The 17094-nt window shown below is 37.7% G+C and overlaps 1 protein-coding gene across 1 annotated transcript; it reads right to left on the reverse strand.

The window, feature by feature from the left end:
- Positions 1-330: 330 nt before the first annotated feature.
- LOC113049475 (GEM-interacting protein-like) lies at positions 331-16681 on the reverse strand. Its single transcript, XM_026211858.1, is given in 22 exon segments — positions 331-700; positions 703-1149; positions 1449-1551; positions 2742-3048; positions 3877-4079; positions 4642-4779; positions 5177-5353; positions 6462-6622; positions 6701-6790; positions 6857-6916; positions 7004-7110; positions 8246-8430; positions 8662-8799; positions 9145-9306; positions 9387-9467; positions 9553-9660; positions 10284-10348; positions 11021-11146; positions 13537-13600; positions 13759-13852; positions 14241-14337; positions 16405-16681. Coding segments are annotated over 22 exon segments (3039 nt in total). The 5' UTR covers positions 16454-16681; the 3' UTR covers positions 331-623.
- Positions 16682-17094: the final 413 nt, after the last annotated feature.

The raw sequence follows: 17094 nt of genomic DNA on the forward strand, positions 1-17094 counted from the left end.
CATGTTAGCCTACATCAGTCATTGGAGGCGATATGCAAGAACTGACATTTTTAATAACTATTAGGCTAACTAATTTCCAACTTTAAACCTAAAGATCTGTTAAACATCATTTAATTTAGTCTAACATTTTAGTGGCGTTCCAAAGTTATTACAGCGTAGAGCTCTATATTATGGCATAGACTAAATCTGCTAAACTTATGAATTAGCCTATTATTATTGCGATTGATCAAATATAAAAAAGCTGGAAACAGACGTGCTGTTGTTTAAGAATGTAGATATACTAAAAACAGTGTGGTTATGAAGAATCTGAAAAAAACAAGTAGCCACTTATTTGTTTTGTTTCCATATATTACATATTCTTCCCAAAGGAGTCATGATTCAGCATCAGACATCTATACAAGAAAGGCTGCATGCATCTCAAATAAACACAGGTAAATCTGTGCCAAATTTCCAGCGAGAATGGAAACTACCATCTGTACTGCGATTTATGTCATGTGCAGGAAAGCAGGAAAAATGTGCAGTTCATGCTAAAAAATATATTACAGCCCGACATGGGATGCATTCCAGTGAATTTAAGGAACTCCAGAAATTAAGTAAACATTTCAGTTCTGCTTCAATTACAGTCAAACAAAATGGAGCTGCTCGCCCTTCCCTGAATCACTGCGCTTTAGCTTCAGTCGGATCAGGCGCTCTCCCCCCCCAGGGTGTTGTTGGATTGGTTGGTATTTAGTTTTCCCAATTCTCCCACATGTTCTTTGAATGCAGAAGCTACTGCTTTAACCCCCTCATCCGATTCAGTTCTTTTTACCCCTGCATGAGGTGCAGTCTGAGTCTCAGGGGTGTATGCAGTCTTATTCTGTGGGATGGGGGTCTCATGTAGTCGGCAGTGAGTTTTCATCGGAGTCTGGTGCTCAGGAGAGGAGCTGCGACTGCTGTCTGTGCTTCTTGAAACGACTTCTTCCCTGCTCCCAGAATTATCCTCATCTTGTGACTGAGAGCTTGCTGTGCGCATTTGCGCTCCTGCCGAACCCTGTCTGGGGTACTTCACTGGCTGCCTGCTGAAGTGAGCCCTCGACTGAGTTTGTAATTGACTTTCTGCAGCCTGCTCCAAATACACCTGAGGAGATGCTGTCACCCTCATAGCCAGGACTAGAAGAGATACAGAACAGAACAAATATAGTACAAATCTTTACCAGTTTCTCTTTTCTAATTAAAGATTATATATAGATTATAATCAAGTGGTTTTAAAAAATGCCTCTGATCCATTCACACATTTAGAACAAAAACTATATTTGAGCATCTTATAGTAGTCAACAGTTTGATTGAAAGAGCTTTGCTTAAGACAACAGGAAGGAAATGACTGGCAAAGGCACAAAAACACAGAGCAAATAGTTTGCGCAAGCAGCTAGCTGATATTGAAGGTCAATGTCTTTTTAAAGCCCGCCTACCTGCTCTCTCATTGGCTTCTGGGCTCAGCTGGTCCATTGCTTCATTGGATGATGACTTGTCAGAAATATAACCCTCACTTGAATCTCTCTTGATAGTGCGATTCTGTTAAAATGATAAAAGTTTGGAATATAAATTGGCTTCAGAGCCAATAAGGCAGAAGGATCATTTTGATTTTCTAAATCGCTATATTATAATATTTTAGTAGTATTTTGTTAATAAAGCGTCAGTGAATTTCAATTAAGATTTATAATTTACATTATCGTTAAAAACGACTTCGGGGTTAGTAAGATTTTTTTTTTTTAAGTCACTTTTATCCAGAAAGGATGCATTTAAAAAGTGTGACTTATAATGTTACAAAAGATTTCTCTTTCAAATGAATTGTTCAGTTAGCAGTTGTTCAGTTAGTAAATAAATCATGCTTTCCACAAAAGTATTAAGCAGCACAGCTGTTTACAACATTGCTTGTAATAATATAGCATGTTAGAATGATTTCTGAAGGATCATGTGACACTGAAGACAGCAGTTATGCTGAAAATTCAGCTTTGCATCACAGGAATAAAACATAATAGAGAAGTTAGCTTTGCATCACAGGAATAAAAAATAATAGAGAAGTTATTTTAAACTCAAATATTACAAAGTTTTACTGTTTGTACCGTATGTTTAATAGTAAGACAAGACTTTTCAGGTTGTTTTTTAATAGCAATACTATTCTTGTATAAAAATGTATCATACTATTAAACATCTGCTGATCAGTGTTGGTAAAATTAAATATGCTGGTTTAGTTCTATGGTATTTGTGAGAAACTATTCGGAGGAACCTACTAAACTATCTTAACGTGTGGAAACCTTTGACCTTCCGAACTTTTGTTTTGGTTCTTGCTAATGAGAATTCTTTATATGGTTACACTGCTCCAGATAGAGGAGACTAGTCTAATAGCATAACTATTAGCATCCTCCAAACTTTCCTGTAGTAAACAACTTGGTGAGGAGCTAAAGCAGAGTGCAACAGGGGTAAGGCTCTAACACAAGCACACAGGCAAGCAAAAGTAATCTTCACAGAATAAGCGTTTAATCCCTCCAGGCCTTTCCACGGGCACGGCGGGACAATTAAGGGCCAAGCGGTGCAAGAGAGGCTCAAGCAGATCAAGATGAACTCTGTCGCCCGCATGGGCACGTCCACCCGAGGTGAGCTTTTAGCTTTGTCATGACAACAGCCAGCTTAAAGCACAGCCTGTGTTTATTTGACTTGGCGTGAAGCTGCTGATTGCGTGAAGTCGAGTTCTTATTGCCTACCTCCAGTGAGCGTGGACGTTCCTTGGCTGAGGCTCCAGCATCCTGAGAGGAACAGGAGGCTCTGGGAGGGGTGTCCGGGAGGGGTGCCATGGGAGGCGGAGGCACAGGCGTGCTGGATCTCGTTGCGGGACCAAATACGTGGTCATAGTGTGAGATCATGAACTCCACGAGAAGAGCCTGATAGCTGGTTTCCAGAAGAGCGATCATCGACACGTCTCCGGAAACTAGGGGCCGCAGGAGAGTGGGGCCAAACACAATGCCCAGGTTTCCTGGAGACATCTTGTTGTCTTCAAAATGTTCTGCAACCCTGAAGAGAAGATTGTGACAGAGTAGTAGCGAGCTGCATGATTTAGATGAGTGGTAACTTAAATTCCTTTGTCCAATACATAGATCTCTTTTTATAAACTTCACACAGTGAGCACTATAACATTCTTCGTGGGCTAAACTGTGGCTCGTTTTCCATTGCTTTGGCACTACATTTGGCATTCTGTGACTACTAATAAATGACATGAACTCTTTTCTCACTCAAACACAATTACACCCAAATCTATAGGTACATACAGGCCAATCTGAACATGTTTGTTCAATACTCTTTTTGACCTAACATAGTACAACACTGAATAAGATGGCAATTTGCTACATTTGCTCTCAGTAATACCATATTGAAATATATTCTAAATAGTATCTAAAAAATGAAATACTGTCAAAACAATAACGAGCAGATGAACTAGTGTTATTTTAATATCATTGAGATACTATTATAGTTTTTATTCATATTTTGAATTCGTTTTTATTTGTATATTTTATGTTTTCATTTTCATTTTAGTTAAACTTTTAGTTATTTTGTTGTGTTTTGTCATTTTCTTAACGTCTATATAGTGTTTATTAATTTTTCATTTTGGTTTTAGTTTTAGTTATTTTAGGTAAACTAAACAAAAATGAAAAATGTTGCTTTGGGAAACTTTTTTTAATTTTTTATTTATGGTTTCCATTTTAGCAAACGATAATAACGTAATAAAGTTTGCTGGGTGACGATCTTCGCTAGCGTTCTGAAGAATGAGCTGATTTCAGATGCACATGAAGTATTTAGCTAATTTTAGGAAACACTGTAATGTGATTTGACACAGTATGGTACCTGTTCAGGTGGGCTATCATGTGCTGAACTGTGTTGTAGTTGCACAAAGGCAGTCGTCCGATGAGCTCTCTGAGTTTGACCAAAATACTCTCCACAATCCCAGCAGTCTCGGCAACATGTTCCTTTTCACTGAGCCTCTGAATCTCCTTACCCACATTGATGAAGTCATGGTAAAGGTCAAAGGTGAGTAAAGGCTCTGGAAGCTGTGAAAGAGGAAGATGATGTGTTACGCATGTAAGCAGTTGTATCCACAATAGACATTGAGGGATACAAAAAAGGCCATAAAAAAGGGATAGCCAAATTGTCCCCCCTATATGTGATATTCTTCATGCTGCCCAGCTGCACTGCATTACATACCACTCTGTTTGTTGTTATAACAGACAATATAGGTTAACATTTACATGATTCATGTCATTTGTACAAGACAAGTTATTTTGCTTATTTGTTAATTGGAATTAGATTAAAAGTGAAGGTGTGGGTATTTTAAAATGTTCAAAAAGTTCAAATGGATTACTTTACAATACTAGTTTTTATTTATTTTATTTTTTTTTTACCAATCTTCTTTTTCTTTATTCTCTTAAATCTCTTTAAATCCTTTCATTTTTATTTAGTGCCTTAAAAATAAATAAATATTGGTCCACTCAATGTTCAAGAAATGGCAACAGCCTTGGTTTTAGGAAATGAGAAAATGACTGGAGAATAGATTTTTGTTTTACTTTACTTCAGTTGTACTTTTTTATGTGTGTGTGTGTGTGTGTGTTTTACCTCTTTGAAGAAATGCTTGAGTACGGAGGTGATGTCATGCGGTGAGAGGTCACCCAGGTCAACTTGGTCTTTCTGGATTTCAAAAGCCTGACATAACTTCAGAACGCGAGGTTTGGATCCACTGATTCTGTAAACTCCCTAGATATAGAGAAAAGGACAAGAGATTGAGGTTATTTCATTTTTTTAAAGTTTGATTCGTCTTTGCCCACGCAGACTTTGCTGGTATGGTGCTTGGGTGTATGATGCAGTTACTTCAACTGCTCTGCACACGACACAACTCTTAAAATCGTTACAGATATTAAAGCACTAGGCGACTTAGTCAACTCCAGCTAACCAAAGCCTCCAGACTGACTCATGTCATGTCCTACATTTAAGATCCTACTTTTTTATATATATCTTATACATATCAATACAATACAACTGTGTACATAACAATACAGAAGAAAAGATCTGTTGCTACTTCCATTTGATTGTGACTTTATCAAGCACCATCATCTCTTCACAACATTATAGTATCAATGTACTGAGTTTCTACCTGGACTCCAAGAGCCCTGCTCTCAATCTCTTCGGTGCAGCGCAGGACAACGAAGGGCACGGAGTCTTGGATCTCTCTGGGAAGCAGGGAGAGCTCCATCCCAAAGATGAAGCCTCTCCTGTGTTCACACTCCATCTGGCACACTTCCAGGCACTTCCTGTGGACTGCAAGGCCACACTGGCAAGAGAGAGCAGCTGTCAGTCTGCCATGTTCTGACCAGTGTACAGTGAGATAAGTAATCATATCCAGCTACTTCACCATAGTACATCACCAGAAATAAACTGAGGTTAAATATCTTAAGAATAGAGCACAATATTTGGGTTCACCAAGTAAAAATCCCATTTATTTTCTGTTTGTTTGTTTGTTAGCATCAAATATATTTACATGGTAAACTTAAGGTCAGTATCATAATCCAAAGAATTTTAAATTATTATATAAAACATTTTAACTTGGGTGTAAGACGAAAAAAAAAGTTGAAAATACATTAAGGTGATGCATTACAAGATATCACTTAAACATGATTCTGAAAAAAAAAAGAAAAAAAAGAAATAAATTGGGGAAAAAAAATTCTGGCAGTATTATAACAATCACAGTCCAACAGGATATCACATTTATTTTCTTCACAGAAAAACAGCGTTTAAGGATAAAGTATGAAACATTCACAACAGACCAGCCATTAGATCTGAGATTATTTGAGGTTATGATTCTGTAGAAACGTCAAGATTTCATATTCAGCTCCAAATAGAATTGATTTTATTCATCCTAATTTTTGCCTACCCTACCCATAACCCAAAAAATATTGTTTAGTAATCTTACACTTTAAAAAAATTATAAATAATGATGAGTATATAGCAATGAATTCCAAATATATTGTTACTATTGTATTAAATCTATCTATATTCTAATCTATATTTTACTGTAGTTTCATTTCTAAAAAGATACAAGTTTAGTTATTTATAACTAAATCAAAATGTTTTATAGTTAGTATTTTTATTGTATATTGTAAACTTTATTTTGTATTACATGCAATTAGTTAAACTTAAGAGTGTTTCTACCCAGTTAAATAGGATTTAGGTACATCTGTCAGTTTCATTTTATTTTGATGGTCCCTTTAACAGATTCTGTTTACTATAACTAACGTTGCACCTAAATATCTACTTACTCTCACCAGAGTACTAATAAAGTATTAGTAGGATGGTAGGGTTAGGGTTAGAATAAGTTGACATGTACTTGCAAAGTTACATATAGTAAGTATAGTAACTACACACGCTTTTCTGACACTCACCTCTTCGCACTCGATCCCGTTGACCAGGATGTAATTGTCACACTGCTTACACTTGACCATCTTGCTCTTCATTTTTTTCAGTCTGTGTGTCAGTGCGGCGCGTGATGCATTTCGTGGTTTGCATGTCATTCCGTTGCTATCAGACAAACCCTCTTCGCTCTCTGCACACACACGAAGAAGAGTCAACAACCGCACTGTCGGCCATAAAAATGCAGAAAGTGGTGACAAGCATCTCACACCTGCTTCTTGCAGAGAGTCTTTCTCATCAGGATCATCTGAAGACATGGTTCCCGTGGAGGAGGCCTTGGGCAGCTTACGGTTCCCGTGAGCTTCAGAGAGGAGACATATTACTAATCATAAGATACTTCAGAAGTTTCATAAGAGATTTTCCCTACCTGGACTGGACAGTGATTCAAGACTTCCGGTGCTGTCTCTGTCGCCGTGGCCGGGACGTCCTGTACATCAACAAATCACATGAAAATGTTCAAGTGCACTACATCTGGATGAGTCACACGTAAGAAACTGCATGCGAGGAGACATACGTCCGTCTACTAAACTGCTGCTGTGTTTCAGTTCCTCTGGTAGCACATATGCATCTGGTTGGTAACTTGGAGGAGTGCTTTGTTTACGTTGACCTGTTGGTGGGGATCTGTGAAATTAAAGGGTTAAACAGCTGTTTAATGGATATAGTCTACCAAAATCCAACTCAGATGATGTGGTTTAAGTCGCAGGACCAGCCAAAATATGAATAAAAGTGCGACTTATAGTCCGGAAAATACGGTATTTGACTAACTTTGAGGGCAAGTTTTTCCCAATACTTGCATGCATACATGCAACTATGCATTCCTTCATACATACTTGCAAGTAGGGCTTTGCAAAAAATCGAATGCGATTTTCATGCACATCTCATCAGTAAAGACGCTCCTGTAATTAGAAGTATATCTCCAGCATGTGTGTTCAAGATCAGGGTTGCCAGGTTTTCACAACAAATCCTGCACAGTTGCTTCTCAAAACTAGTCCAAAACTAGCCCAATTGTGTTTCCAGGAGGTTCCCCGATAAAAAAAAATTGCTTTCCAGGATTAAAATGTAAGTTTTATGGCATGGTTGCCTTGGTAAAGTTCGCATTTTAGGGGCTAAATATCACACTATTTGTATTGGGGTCGCTTTGACCCGCGGACATGAAAAACAACCACAGACTTGGCAACACTGGTTGGCATTTACTACACAGAGCCGTAATTCACTGACAATCTACACAAAATCGATTTTAAAATTGCAGGCGATTCTTTGTCGATTTTGAAAACGATTTTGTGTCAGTTGTCGGTAGACTACGGCTCCACCTGAACCAGTGTTGCCAAGTCTGCGATTGTTTTTCACGTCCGCGGTTTGAAGCAACCCCAATACCAATAACGTGATATTTAGCCCCTAAAATGCAAATTTACCAAGACAACCATGCCGGAAAAAAAGTATATTTTAACCCCGGGAAGCATTTTTTTTTTTATCTGGGAACCTCCTGGGATCGCGATTAGTTTTTGACTAGTTTTGAGAAGCAACAGGGCAGGATTTGTTGTGAAAACCTGGCAACCCTGATCTGAACACACGTGCTGGAGATAATACTTCTAATTAAAGGAGCGTTTTTACTGATAAGATGTGCATGAAAATCGCATTCGATTTTTTTGCACAGCCCTACTTGCAAGTATGCATGCATAAATAATTTTTTTTTAACTGATGTCCTGCAACCTCTAAGTTACAGGTCTTGTGTGTTCTAAGTCTTGTGTGTCCTCACCTCTTGTTTCTGAACTCCTGAAATGTGAAGTTGCGGAGAGGGTGTTCGTCCAGGTGCTTCCCCAGGATGTAGTGCAGGTAGGGTTCACCTGGTTCACACGGCCTGCAGGTCAGCTCTAGGTTCTGATAGCTCAGAGGAACCAGCTCAGTCTGCTGCCGCTGGTAATAAAACATGTTCACCGTTGCCTGACAGATGAATAAGACAGGGACTTCAATCAAGAATCCATGCATGAATGTAAATAATGTTCAGTACAAAGGTTTTTCACAGTGCAGTTGCCACGTTGTTTTTGTGGTTGCTAGAGCATTCTGAGTGGTTACTTAACAGTGTAATCCATAATATTTATATATAATATTTCGGCTTCTAGATATGGCAGACTTATATATTGATGATTATTTTTCGTATTAAGGTGAACTAACCTCTTTCAGCACAGTGTCTCCCTGACAGATGAGCTTGCGAATGTGGACTATGATTTTGCGCTTCACCCTCTCCAGCTCTTTCTGATGGTTGTTTGCGTCACACACACACTGCCTGTACAGTTGCTCAGACTCTGTAACCTGCACAGTAGCAAAGCACAGTGAGGAATATCATAGTGGATATCTTCTTATAACTTCTATAATAGTTTTGTGGAAGTCAGTGGGGACCAGCACATTTTTTTTTGTTCTTCAAAATATCGTCTTTTGTATTTAACAGAAGTAAAATCCCATACAGGTTTGTACAAGATGAGGGCAAGTAAATGATGGCAGAATTTTCACTTTTGGGGAAACTATCCCTTTAAGCTTGGCAACTAGCAGATGCATGTAATATATAAACTGAGACAGTAATTATATCGCGAAAGCCTATTGTTTTCGTACTTTTGTGATGATGTGAATTGATAGAACGAGCCATATACTCATGATTACCTTAACTTGGGTGTCATCTCTGGTCTTCCTTCTCTTGTCCAGGGTCTTGTAACCCCCCGTGTCCTCTTCAGCTTTGGCCGTCATGGCTTTGGCCTTCTCTAGCTCCTCACAGCGCTGCAGGTATTGCTGTCTTGCTCTCTTCAGCGCAGACACAGCATCATTCTAACGCACATGATATCATCAGGAAAAGCTGACCCCAGCAAACACACACACATCCTCAAATCCCAGCAGTATGAACTGACCATCCTCTTCTGCTCTTTTGACCACTGCTCTTTGAATTCCCGTCTCCACTTGTCGATTTCGTTCCTCTTGGCCGAGAGAGCCTGTGGGATAGATAGCCCACAAGTTACCTATTCGGTTTCAGATTTCTTGCATTTGTTGTAAGCATTGTTCAGATGGATGGAGCACCTGGTAGCAGCGCTGTTGAATGAGTTCAGCAGTTTGTTTGGCTGATGTGCTGCTTTTCAGATCATGTTCCAGCGCCAGTGTGTAGATGTTCTGCAGAGGCATCATGTCCTGTGTAAAATGCGTCCAAACACATCCATTAAGACTGACGACGAACAATATATTCCTCATGCAACAGGACAACAGAAAAGCTACTTTAAGCTGCTTATTCAGGGATACAAGGGTGTTTCGAAATGATATTTTTTCTCTTTTTGTTACGTGAAAGTCACATTAAAGTCCTTTGAACTTTTTCTGCTTTTTTCTTGAAGCCATTCATCCTTCATCATTTATTTTAGCTACTTTTGTGTTTTTCTCTATAAGTGTATGAAATAATATTTAAATAATGGTGTATATTTTTTTAAGGATGACTGCTATTTGTGGTGTCACTGCCATTAAAATTTTAATAATTATTATTTTCTTTTCTTTTTTTACCAAAGAGACAATGGTGTCAAATGTGCCTTTCCTTAAACAAAATAGTATTTAAATGTTATATCTACCACTACTTCCATTTTATGCAATGTTAAAAATCCTTAAAAAAACTACAGATTTCTTCTGCACGCATGTATATACACTGTTTAATATTGTTAGTAGAAAACAAATACAAAATAAAAAAAGTTAGTGTATGAAACGTGTGTTTTAAAAGTCCATAATGACAAATAGCAGAAGAAACTCACGTCATCCACACACATTTTTACCTGTTGAGAAACGCATGATTTGGCCGCATCTGCCGCTCTCATAATACTCTTTGCAAACTCTTGCTCTGTAAAAAAAAAAAAAACAATATGATTTTCATTATCACATAATGCTCTAAATCAGGTTGAAGAAAGAGGTGAATGGTAAATACGATTGGACGATAGAAATGGTTTGCATCTGCAATGATGGACACAGAACAGGGGGTTTCAAAATATATATTATATTAGGTGACATAACTTTGACATAACAAATGTATATTAGGTGACATAACTGTATCGGGCCATAACCCATTAGCATTACAGCTTAATGGAAATGAACACCACACTGACTCATGTATTACAGTGGCAATGTAATGCTTTCCTTGTTCTGTTCATTCATTATTACTGACGCCTGGCTTTGGCTCGGTTTCATATTTGGAGCATAAGTACTGTTTCTTATTGCTCTGGCCATATAAAATACTTTAGATTATAGTAAAAATATCCAATATTTCTTCTACAAGTTATTGGTGGCTTGTTATGTTGACATATTAGGCATTAAACACTTGCAGGAACCTATCAGTACCCTTCCACTAGAGGGCGCTGTGAGAGATGACGTGTTAAAGGTTACTTCATCCCATTAAAGTTGTTGTTCATATTGTATATTGTATTTTTCACACAGTTAGTGGAAGTATGTTTCTTGATGTTACAGCAACTACTTGTCAAAAGTTCCCATAATCAAAGACTAAGTTTAAAACACTCACCCAGACTGATTCTTTTGTCCATCCAGGTCAGCAGGTCTTTGGCATAACGGCACCACATTTTGGCGTACTGCATTGCGAGCTCCACGCCCCCCTCGCAGCGACACAGGGTCAGGTCGGCATCCTGGGCTGAGGGGGAATACATCGGCATCAACGGACCGTGTGCATGCCTTACACTAATAAGCTAAACCCTGCTCGGTCGGGACTGACAGTGGCTCGTCCTCAGCCTGCTTTATTGATCCTGTTGGCTGTTACTACACAGGATAAATCTCTTGTATCTTCAAAGGACGTAAAGGCAAAGCTTTGGAAATCACTGAGATGCAGTAAACTGCCATCACAACACAGACTTTTGCCAAAAAAGCAACTTAATTGTTAAAAACTATGCAGCAAGCTATCACTGTCCTATCTGCTAAAGATGTCGTAAACAAGCACAGAATCTACATTTATGATAGTCCAAAGGAAAAGTCGAATCCCTGCGACTCTCCACCACAATATTCCTCATTGGTAATTTAATATCCATGCAAAATTTGTGTATAAGAAACTCCTGAGCTCGCCCAGTGAAGTCCATTAATGCTTTAGGACTCGGCAGTGAGTGGTGAGGATTTCACTGAGACCGAGACAGTTCACCCTCCCTCCCTCTGGCTGCTGTCTCCTCCCTGTCAATTACATGCTAAAAATCTGACCTGATCAAAACATTAATCTTCTTCATCATCCCTCCAATTTGTGCTGGAGTGTCTCTATCAAACTTCTATCCTGCCATAAGACCAGGAAGGTCTTGTCATGTTAACACGTGTGTATGTGTGTGTGCATGTTTACTGTGCTGCAGAGGGGAGGGGAAATAGTCCAGCACAGTAGCAGACTGTAGAGTGATGGGCTTTAGATTAGGGCGGGGTTGACTTCCTGATGTGAAGAAATCAGTATCGCATCATCACTTTACACTCTCGTTAACACTCTATCTCTCTTTTTGTTTTTCTAATGGTTATATATTGTATGAACAATTACATATGTTTTTTTTTTAAGTATTGGGACACTGCAATAGAAGAACATTTAGTTCTCATAACCTTGATGTATTAAAAAAATAAAAATAAAAATCTCATTACGGTGATGTGAAAGAGATACTGGGGTGAATTATGAATGATTCCTCGTAAAATTAAACCACACACACTGATCAGCCTAGCCATTTGTTAATTAACGATTTAAAATTAATATATGTGACCCTGGACCTTGAGATTTATACAAATAAGCTTTCCTTTGATGTATGGTTTATTAGGATCGGACAATATTTGGCCGAGATACAACTATTTAAAAATCAGGAATCTGAGGATGTCATGTAAATACTTGAGAAAATCACATTTAAAGATGTCCAAATGAAGTTCTTAGCAATGCATATTACTAATCAAAAATTACGTTTTGATAGATTTATGGTAGGACATTTACAAAATATCTTCATGGAACATGATATATGATTAAATTAAATTTTTAACAATAGACATTTTTAATAATAGACATCTCTGTGCTTCTAGGCATTGATAAAGCATTTGACATTTTTTTTTTGTGTCCATCTCCTGACTTGTGCCTGTCCTCAACTTTACCCCGGAGATCTTTTGACAGTGCCTTACCACCCATAGATGGTTGTGTGCTTCAGTTATACTAACGAGGACTGAAATGCTCCAGGAAAGCTCTTTTCATGATGAGCAATCAGAATGACTGCAAAGGATCACAGCTGAAAGTCAAATGGCTTTGTGTGCCATTTGTTACACCAAAGGGTAAACCTTTTTCCAACTGTGATTTTTTTTTTTTTTTTTTTTACTTGTCGGCATCTTTCACTTGGATGCTATAAGATGCAGTGAGTAAATACAGCTGGATAAAACAAAAACTGTGCGTCTTCATTTCAGGCTACAAAATATGATTTAAAAAAAAAAGTGTTAGTGGGGTGGGGGGTGATTAATATCTATACCCAAAACTGCACAGCCATCACCTATTCAAAATAATCTTATGCCATCTTTGGTTACTCCTCTGTTCTTCATAATTTATAATTCATATCCATATATTACTTTCTACTCAAGTTTTATATAAAGATCACAGTTTGAATGATTACATGCTATCCTATCTCTCCACAGTTTTCAGAGAGATGGATCAGTGGAAAAACAGAGAGCAGCTGTCTGTCGCTTTAATCTGCTCTCTAACCACCGTCGGGTGCTAATCTTGTTAGCGAGGGGCAATTAGTCCATGTGGCTAATAACACGTAAACAGTGCAGGTTGCAGAAGAGAGATTTAGTGGTGTGACATGATGCTTCCGTGCCTGATCAGTCACCCTAGCTTTGCTCCTCTCAGATAGATCAGACACTACTGTCCATGTCCAAATGATGGACAAGACCATGCTGAATCATTCAACGGCATTCAACGATTCATTCTAATATTTGTGAGGGCGCAAACAAGCTGTACATCACAAATCTCATTACTCTTCCAAGTGTCCAGCAAACAAACACCCATTACAGAATGGTCTTCAAAAGAATTACCGGTTGCGGCTCCATCTTTTTCCTCCTCCTCATGACAGATCTTCAGCGACTCCACATCTTCACCCTAAACAACACAGCTTTTAATATTCACCGCAAACCACACAGAGTCTTCTGAAGATTTTCTTGAGAGAGATTGTTGAACCCAAAAGTATTAAGAAATAGCAGTACGGCAGAGTATATGAGAAAGAGAGTGGGAACAATAACTCATCAATCATGTCTCACTGTAATATCATCCAGATCAGCGTTCAGTGTGGTGTCTGCTGAAGTGTAGGTTAAAGACAGCGAGTCTGCTTCTTGTAACAGCTCATCCACAGTCCTGAGAAATCAAATCAACCCACACAAACATATTAAAAATGAAGCGTTCTCACAGAGCCAAAATAGAGCTGGTATTTCATTTATTCAAACTATTTTTATGCTTTTAAAAATAAAGGTTCTTTATTGTCATCTATGGTTCCATGAAGAACCTTCAACATTCTTTATAGTGAAGATTTTTTTGATTATTAAAATGCTCTTCACAGTAAGAAATAAATGTTTTTTTTTTTCAAAGAGCTCTTCGACACATGGTTCTTTGAGGAAACCAAAATGGTTCATCACTCAAAAAAAATAAATAAAAAATAAAGACAGAAAAAAAAGCCCAACCCAAAACTTTGGAACCTTTATTTTTAAGACTGTTATTTCACGACAAAGTGAAAAGGTCTACGTACGAGCATGTTAATGACAGATCCAAGTTAGCATCAAAATCACGCAAAATCTCACTGTAACGCTTGGTTTCTGCCAAGTGCCGGAATTGGGTACCACCATCTGAAACAAAAGAATGGTCATGATGCTGCATGCGATTTTTCTAAATGAGAATCTGATTATATATATATATATATATATATATATATATATATATATATATATATAGAAAAGTTTTCTATTTAAGAACATTTTTCATATCATTGATGTAAGCACATTGATGTAAGCGTGGTGCACACCGGCCAGTGGTGCATATAATCATAATACAATTATATTCATTTAATAAATTATGTTTGATCATTACCAATGATGATACAAGGAAAATACATACAATGACCAAGACTGACATTTTTTTCAGTTAAACAAAAACATACATGTTAAAATGGTTACAAAAATAGAATTGTATGCCATTTAATCCTAGAAACTAAATTATTTCATTTTCATTTTGTGCATGTGTGTGTGTGTGTGTGTGTGTGTGTGTGTGTGTTTTAATTATACATAATATAACATGGGGTGCAAGTAGTAACTTCCTAATAAATTCTTAAAGGAGCTACTGTACCTTACAGACCAATTGCTATTTAATTAAGTCTGATTGTATAGGTTTAATGTACTATCAGTGAGTTTATTACAGTCAGTTTCCTTTTATCTGGGTGTTTAAAGAGAAAGAAGGCTCTTCCATCAAATATATATTGTGTAATATCTATCCATTCCTTAAAATTAGGTGATCTTTAACCATTTTCTAAAAACTGCCTTTTTACTATATCAGTTTCTTTGTTGCTGTTGTTGTTTCGATATTATGAAAGAAATTATAATTATATGTAACATGAACACTTCTTCGTGATAAAGGTTGTTGATAGTGGTTAAAGTAAATTTACTTTTGTGTGAACACTTGCAGGAACTGGAACTTAAAACTAAAGTTAAAACAATAAATGACTCGGTGAAATACGCGCTTGACATCAGGACAGGAAGTCACACTACTGAAGCTCGCACAAACATTGTGTGACACAATCAATAAAGATAAAGCAGCAAATGTGAGCCAGCCTACAGCATATTTAAATCACCTTGCACAAATCATTTTATTGCATTATTTAAAGCACACGTAAATTGCTTATCTAAAGTTTAGACATGCTTCTTTGAGTTTCTACTTAACATGAATTCTCTGAACCCTCGAATGCACATCTGCAATACTGTAAATATGGCTCTGAACATGCGATGGGCCACACTTATGCTGCACTAACAAAGAAAGTGTCACAGTCAATCTCTCTCTCTCTCTTTTTCTCTGACATGCTCCATTTAGGTCAACCACATCCTGTCTAGGTTTGTTAACATGCTCTGCTACAGGGACAATAAGGACTTGTTTTGATGAAGAGTTTAATTCAGCTGTATGGAATACAATTTTTCTCTTCATCTCCATTTTGTTTAGCAAAAATCACCCACCGGATGCCAACGTCATCTCAAGGATGTGAACTGCGGTTATGCTGTCAGTTGACACATTATGCTATTAGTTGATATATATATATAGACTGTTTCAATTCTCATTCTGATACTTAATTCAAACTGATTATGTTAAATGTGACCCATGTGACACTTAAAGTGGTTGAAACAAGAAGCACTGCATCTATCAGAAAGTATTTGAAACCAGTGCATGTGATTTCCTCCCACTGAGGTCTTATTGAGGTTTATTTCCACATCCTGGTCTTAATCCAGTTATATACTTAATGAGAATTTCTAAAAATAAAAATAAAAAAGAAATAAATTATAAAAAATAAACTAAATTATTTCCCAATACAGGTTGTCAAAAATTAACTTAATTTCTTTTTTTTTTTTTTTTACATTTATTTATTTTTGAACATGAAAAGGAGTCATAAGTCACCCCAAGATGAGGCAATTTTGAACATTTGTCAAAATGTCCCGGACATGAAAACTTCCTTGCCATGCAACCTTTGTACAGAGGCAAAATGAACAAGACAGGAAGTGCTCTGATCATTGCATGTAACACAAACACACAAGAACACACACATGCAAAGAAAGAGAACAAAAGTGAGATATACACTGCTGCAGAGTAAGGCTAAGGCCAGACTGGCTACAAACAACAAAAACAGAATCTCCTCAAAGTCTGATGTAACTCACCCTGGACTTTAGGTTGCCTCAACTGTGCAGTCTCTTCTGCCTCCTCCATCTAGTCCTCTACTGATGAATCAGCAGCTCACAACAGACCGTGTACGTGTTGTCATCCAGCAGTTAGTCCATCCACCCCATCTGAAAAAGACTCGGTCAGAATCATCACCTTTCACCGAACACTGACACAGGACATGAAGACTCTGTGGGTTTTGATAACTCCGCTCTCTCTTCTCTCACAGCCCCGCTTCTCTTCCTCTAAAGAGAAGGTTGGCCAATGTTCTTTCACCATCATACGAGGAGGAAGTTTGTCTCACTATCACTCTCAGACACACCTAACACCCCCGACTTCTGCTAAGGCCTGAGATATTTCGGTCTAATCTGTGGCAGCGTTTGCTGCAATGTTATTTAGTTTGTGATTCTTTGTGGCCTTTCAGAAGTTCTTGAATATGGAACTACTACTTTATTTGGAACTGCAAACTTCATTTTTTTTTTTTTTATCTCTAAACATCATTTTATTCTGCACTTACATCAATAAGCTATAAATAGCTTATTTCCATTGTGTTCCTTGCTTTTAATTGTAATAGGAAAAAATATGCAATTTTATGCAATACAAAGACTTGAATTAGCAATAAATGAGGCTGAAATCTTGCTTTAGCATCCTCCCGATGACATTGCCCCCTTGTGGTTCAGACACAGGAA

Source organism: Carassius auratus, chromosome 3 (assembly GCF_003368295.1).
Source record: "Carassius auratus strain Wakin chromosome 3, ASM336829v1, whole genome shotgun sequence".
Taxonomy (NCBI): domain Eukaryota; kingdom Metazoa; phylum Chordata; class Actinopteri; order Cypriniformes; family Cyprinidae; genus Carassius; species Carassius auratus.